The 7,043-nt window shown below is 46.4% G+C and overlaps 1 protein-coding gene across 1 annotated transcript; it reads right to left on the bottom strand.

The window, feature by feature from the left end:
- Window positions 1-4,049: 4,049 nt before the first annotated feature.
- On the bottom strand, window positions 4,050-5,082 carry LOC137916344 (mitochondrial adenyl nucleotide antiporter SLC25A23-like; the record flags this gene model as incomplete). The annotated part of the gene is made up of 5 exons (XM_068759390.1): window positions 4,050-4,073; window positions 4,192-4,361; window positions 4,455-4,605; window positions 4,731-4,898; window positions 5,011-5,082. Coding segments are annotated over 5 exons (585 nt in total), but the record flags the coding sequence as incomplete, so codon positions are not given.
- Between the last annotated feature and the right edge of the window lie 1,961 nt (window positions 5,083-7,043).

The raw sequence follows: 7,043 nt of genomic DNA, 5'->3' as shown, positions 1-7,043 counted from the left end.
ATAAGTATGTCGTCTGGCTATGCAGACGACATGGCAATCCTGCTTATCAAACCCTCTTGGGAAGCAGTAGAGGAAGGCCTTACAGAGGATATGGCCATCCTATCCTCTTACCTGAAGGACTGGCGACTCAAGCTCAGAGTCGAGAAGACTGTTGCAACATTGTTCCACCTCTACAACAGGGAAGCAACACGTGAAACCAACATCATCGTTGCCGATGCACAGCTACAGTCCCAGTCCTCCCCGACACACCTTGGCGTGAAGCTCGACAGAACATTGTCCTTTAAACCAGCGGTCCCCAACCTTTTTCCTGACACGGACCGGTTTCTTGCCGGTCAATTATTTCGCGGACCGGTTGTGTAATTAAATAAAAAGAAAAATGAATATATTCTTAACAATAAACTTTATATTATGCACTTGCAATAACTATTAAACAAGTATTACACCAATACCTACTCACCATAAATTGTGGTCCCAATAATTACTTCTGTCCTTCATGTTCACGTTTTTTGTTTAATAAATACCACATTCTTGTGTTTTAATCCAGGGTTCTGGTCTTTTACTTCTGGGTTCTTGTCTTTATGTGCTGAAGCAGTTTTGAACCCTTCATTGCTCGTTAACAAAGCTAATCAGCTGTTGTAGATAAACCGTGTTTTAAGTCTGACTCCTGGTTTGTCTGTGAAAATAAGTTTTATTTTCTTCCTCCTCAGTTGGACTTTCCATTAGCAAAGAAGCTCTGCAAAAACGTTTGTTTTGTAATTTTATTTTCGCTAGTTTACGTCTGTTTTTAGTAACGTATCAGGTAAAGCATGACAATTCACAGGTGAATGTTACGTTGGCGAAAATCCGGTTGTTTTTCAAAATAAAACACCTTTTAGACGCTAATAATCGATACAACTTAAATTGCATACATTATTTATTCTTTCTGTGCGGCCCGGTAACAAATGCCTCACGGACCGGTACCGGGCCGCGGCCCGGTGGTTGGGGAACACTGGTTTAAACAACATCTGGACAGTGTGAAAGGAAAGACCACTGCCCGTGCAGCACTGATACGGCGTTTAGCCGGAACCACGTGGGGAGCCTCCACCGAGGCCCTGGTCCTTCCTGCTCCTGAATACTCTGCCCCAGTCTCGAGCCGTAGCACCCATTTCCAAAAGCTGGACGCTGCCCTTAATAGCACACTACGGACTGTCTCCGGATGCCTACGTGCCACTCCAACCAACCAACCGGTCCTTGCTGGAATCACCCCAGCAGAGATCAGGCGAGACGCAGCCATACTAGCTCTTGCTTGGAAGGCACATCTGAGCAAATTCCACCTCCTCCACAAGGTTGTCATGGAGACACCACATCATACCCGCCTCAAGTCCAGTCGCCCTTTTGCCGCACAGGCCCAGGAACTGCTTCGCACAACACCAGCTGACATATCTAAGGAGTCCTGGGTGAAAGCCAGATGGAGGGACCAGTGGAAGGCGGCAGAACCATCCAGGCTCCACCGCTGCATTGAGCATCCAACAGATGTTCCTGGCCAGGACCTGCCCCGCAAGGATGGGAATACCCTCAACCGGCTGCGGACAGGAGTTGGACGCTTTGGTGCAACAATGCAGAAGTGGGATCTTGCAGACAGCGCCCACTGTGAATGTGGGGATCCATCACAGACTGTGGACCACGTGCTGACCAGCTGCCCCATATACCGCCGGCCAAATGGTGATCAGGGCTTAATTGATTTGGACAATGACACACTGGACTGGCTTGCTGCTACAGAGCTGAAGGTCTAAGGACATACGACAGAAGAGGAAGTGCTACACAACACAACACAGGAAAGAAATTATACAAAGTTACAGGAACAAACATTGACCAAAGTATGTCTCCATGGTAACCCTCTGGCAACTGAGAGGCTCCTCCCCCTCAGGATGGCTCAGAATTAAAAAAAGATTTTCAGGTCATTTGTTTAACCATTTTATGCATCAAATTATTTTATGGATGAGTTTACTGTTGCTATGGGAACCCAAACAAACAGTGTTCAAAACAGATTAACTCCAGGAAAGGGAGCAAAGGAAAAATACAGAGATCATCGAGGATCAAGAAATATGAACGTCCAGAGACAAGACTTCCTGTTTCAGGCTTTTTCCTTCAACATAAAACAACAGCTTTTTTCGGGTGGAATGAATTTCGAGTGGATCGCCAATGAGCAGATTAATGGATTCCCCCTTTGATCCGGATGAACCATGGTTTGTTCTTTCATGCATTCAGTATGCCTCTCTCATCAAGTTGAAAGGGCTCAAGACACGACACAAACTTTATGTAAATTTACCATGACATAATGCATCTTCTTTATGAGATAATATAACATTTTCAACGCCAGCGGCTTCAAAACTACGTCGCCATTCCGTGACGTCGGCGACAGAACCGCTCAGGTTACTACGACTGTGTTACGACCACTGTTAGGAGGTAATTACAAAGTGGAAAGGATTCCTATAAACCTTTCACATTTTCATAAACTACTTCAATGCTGGATCTTGTCTGAACATAGGGGGGGTCTGAGCAATGTCGTTACCATACCCCTAACCCAGGGGTGGGCAAACCTTTTGACTCACGGGCCACAATGGGTTCTAAAATTTGACAGAGGGGCCGGAACAAGAACAGATGGCTAGAGTATTTGTGTGAGCTAATATAAATGACACATGAAAGCTATTGCATTAAAGGATTTGGCCTTTTACAGGTAGCATTACAGGGAAAAGGTCAAATGAATGACGTTTAATTATAATGCAATTTTATGTAATGATATAATTTGGACAAGTTTGGCGGGCCGGATTAAAAAGACCAACGGGCCGCATATGGCCCCCGGGCCTGGGTTTGCCCATGCCTGCCTTAACCCATTGACGTCATCAATGTGCACTCGAAAACATGGCGGCCACCACGTATGAATTTATGTTGTAAACAAAACGGATTTGATAACTTAGGAGAAATGTTTATATATTTTTGTAAATGTACTTTTAGACCGATTTCTAGTTACAGTTGAGGTTCCCTTTAAGATTTTACCCGGGTGCAAATAGTCACGTCTCCAGCGGCTAGCAGGTTGCTAGCAGAACTGTCACACCCACAACACCAGGAAGTCGGGAAACCATAAGGAAGACCCCGAAGGACAAAACTCCCTGGAGTGAGTTTATTGACAGGACAGGGTGTCCTCTATGTTCAGACAATATATAGTTTTCACCTTCTTAACGACACGTCATAATCCAAAGCAGTGTCTGGGCTAATCAGGCGTTTGAAGGGTTAGGGTTCGGGTTGGCCAAGGGTCACGCAGGTCGCCAGCCGAATTGTCTGAACACCGGGGTGTCTGGGCAATGTCAAGGCCATCGTGCCATAATCAAAAGGCTTGAAATATTTCAGCTACACTGTAAAAGGGTCAAACTTTAAATTAACTTTTCCATAATCTTCTAATGGCCCTGTGATGAACTGGTGACTTGTCCAGGGTGTGGCCCACCTCTCACCCATAGTCAGCGGGGCTAGGCGTTACCCGGCTTCGGTTAAGTGGCTGAACACAATAGGGCTCCTTCTCGTCTTCAAGAATGAATGAATAGTCCTCTCATTTATTGAGATGCACCCGGGTAGCCATTCATCCATTCATCCATTCATCTGCCGAGCGCTTTCCCGCTCTGCGGGTTGCGGGACTCGCTGGAGCCTATCCCAGCTTGCTATGGACAAAATGCATTTCACAATATTCCACCAAGGAAGGCTGAAATGTAAAATCAGCTTCAGCTCTCGTCTGATCACGGGCCAGTCTGGATCATTATCTCACATTTCGGGGTTCAAACCGGCGCCGACCACGGATGTCTGGAGCCAACACAGCACAGATGGTTTCATCGATCGTCTCGTCTAATGGAAGATGGATGGATGTACGGATGCTGACATGGCATTTAAAGTTGAACAGTTAAAGCCCTCTTCATTACGAAACGATGGAGATTTATTCCATCCCAGCAGCATGTAAAGTACAGCACTCATTTTGGCTCCAAATAAAGTTAAAATTGCAATTTTCATTGGGGCTAAGAAGCCTAAGCGTAGTCAAAGACTTGAAACTGCATGTGTAAACAGGAAGTAGAACCCACAGCAGTGTGACCTGCGTCTGTTCAGCGGCCCTTCGCTCTGAGGAGCTGCATCATCTCCTCTCTTCTGCTTCTCAGTCTACTAACCCACCCCGAGGATTTTCTTCATGCGCTCATACACTACGTAGGAGATGCTGACAGCTGGAATGACTTTGAGAAAGTTGGGGGTGATGCCTCGGTACAGGCCGGCTACACCCTCGTGTGATATGATGTACTTGAACTGGCCCACCATGGTCAGCTTGGGTTTCCCTTCAGTAAGGGCTGAAAGAAAAGCAAAAGAGGTTGAGAGTTGACTCCTAGCTGGGCCATTGATTATGGAACAACATGTTAAGAACACGTCGGAATCCGTTTTACCTTGTGCCTGCATACGTGTGCGGATGAGAGCCAGGGGATAGGACGCCAGCTGTCCACAGGTACTTGAGATGGTACCACAGCCCAGGAGCACAAGAACTCCTGGATCTGCAGAGTCTAAGCAGTACCTCTGAAGCCAAGCGTTCTTCAGAGTCTTTCGATGGAGCAGGAACAGGCAGAAATAGTTTCATATGTAAAGGTGGCGAGTTGCGAAAGTAAGGTCAAACTTTAGTGCGGGCTATCTTTGAGCTTCTGATTTTGACTGTGGGCTGCACACACCTCGTACACGGCCAAATCGATGCCAGCATAAGGAATGATGCCGACTGTATTTGGCAGGTAGCCCCTGTAGAAAGCCTGGGCTCCCTCCACCTTCAGGATCTTCCTGGCACAATCAGCCACACCCGAGTACTGTCCAGTCGTCCTCAGTGTAAGACGAGTCTTCAGCACCTACACACCAGAGTGGAGAAGCAGGGTGAGGATCGACTGTACCCCTACGGCATCTTTGTATTTATTTACTTTATTGTGCTGCTACGTGCACCATTAGAAATAAAGTTCGGACTTCCGCTTCCGCCCCAATGGAGTAAGCAGTGAGGACGGGCAGCTCCGCTAAATATTCGACGATTTTCACCTTCTGGATCAAGCAAACACGTTCAATTTGTTTAAAATTATAGGTTTGACAGAACCGAGTCCGCAATGACGTCCAAATCGACCCGCAAGCTTGCGCAGAAAACTATCCAAACAACTTCACTTACTGCTAATGCTAGTCCGGTAGCTCCGTCGCAGGCTGAAGCTAGCCCGGTAGCTCCGGCGCATGCTAATGCTAGCGCTACATCGTCCGTGAGCGGCCGCAGCAACGTGCGGGATGAAACGTCCCTGCCCGGTGACCGGATGGACAACTCTACTAGCACGGTACGAGCACTGCAGAACGAACTGAGATTGTTTCGAGAGACGCTGACGGCTAACATAAAGACGCAAATCGAGGCCATGCGTGGAGAGCTACGCGGAGACATAGCCGCATTCCAGCAGAAAGCTCAGGATGATATGAAAACGCTCAGAGATGAGCTGTTTTCACAGGTGAAGACGCTAGCCGATAGCCACACTGAATCGGTAAACACACAGCACGAGATAGAAAAGTCACTCACTGACGTGGGTGACAGAGGGTCTTCACTGGAAACGGCGAATGAAAAGTTGCAAAAGGAATACAAGAAAGTGGCAGAAAAGTGCATGGACCTCGAGAACAGAAGCCGCAGGCAGAATATTCGCATTATTGGGGTTGAGGAAAATATTGAGAAAGGTAATCCTACTGGATTTGTGGCAGAGCTTTTGACGCAGATTTTGGGAAAAGACCACTTTTGCTCCCCCCTCATCATCGACCGGGCGCACAGGACCCTCGGCCCAAAACCGAGACCAGGTGAGCGACCACGAGCGCTTCTCGCCCGGCTGCATTATTATGCTGACAAGGAGAAGATTCTGAGGCTGTCCAGGGAGAAAGGCCAGCTTTCGTACAACGGGTCTGTTGTGCATATTTTCCCGGACATGTCCCCTGAAGTGGTTCGTCTCCGGGCATCATTCAAGCAGGTTAAAGGGAAGCTGCGTGCTGCAGGTATCCCGTACAGCCTCTATTACCCCGCAAGGCTGGAGATTACAGTGCAAGGAGCCAGGCGTGTGTTTACGGATCCACACGAAGCTGAAAAGTTTCTTGTGGGAATCACACCAGTGGATGGAGAACTGTGACGATTTGGGAAACGTTTGATCAACATGGAGGAATTGCCTGGGAGATGAGCAGCGCTTGGACAATGGACGGGTATATTTATATATATATATTTATTTTCTTTTTCCCTTTTCGTTACTTCAGTGGGTGAGTGCTCTCTTATACATGTTATATACATTTGATTTCATTTGCACGTGTGCTTTTCTGCTTTATATACAATATATATGACACGTTTGTTATTTTTCTTTTTTCAGGAACGGTATTTTTAGTTATTTTGTACGTATGTACATGGGTATGCATGTATGTGTGTAGCTTGTGTGTGGGTAGGTACACATAATTGGCCGTATTTATTTCCTATAAGTATTATTTTTTGAACCGGTGGTATTATTACTATTTTTTCCTGTTTAGTGTGATTATTATTATCATAGTTATCCATCTGTATGTCTATAGCTCTGCACAGATAGCAAAAACAGGGTTAAGAAGCTCCCAGGCAATTTAGATGAATAATTTGATCTAGAAGGTGAAATTACATATTAGATTAATGACTATGTAAGCGGAACTTAGTGAGAAGTCAAAGGCTCTTTTTTCCTCTTGGTATGTCTCCCGGTTGGGGAAAGACTGAGAGGGTTTTCGTGTTCTGGGCCATAGGCCAGGTTGTATTTGATATACAATGTTCTCTTGTTATTGTGTTTTGTTTTGCTTTTGTTTTGTCTTTTCCCTCCCCCTCCCCCCCTCCCTTCCTCTCCCCCCCCCTTTTTTGCCCTCCTACCTCCTGGGGGGTGGGGTCGTGCTTGAAGATCTTATCAGTCACTGACTAACAGGTATGTCACAAAATACAGTTAAAATTGTTTCTTGGAACTGTAAAGGACTTAATGGACCTG

This window comes from Brachionichthys hirsutus, unplaced genomic scaffold (assembly GCF_040956055.1).
Source record: "Brachionichthys hirsutus isolate HB-005 unplaced genomic scaffold, CSIRO-AGI_Bhir_v1 contig_965, whole genome shotgun sequence".
Taxonomy (NCBI): domain Eukaryota; kingdom Metazoa; phylum Chordata; class Actinopteri; order Lophiiformes; family Brachionichthyidae; genus Brachionichthys; species Brachionichthys hirsutus.
Note: the sequence above shows the minus strand (reverse complement) of the source record. Positions and strands in the feature narration are given on the sequence as shown.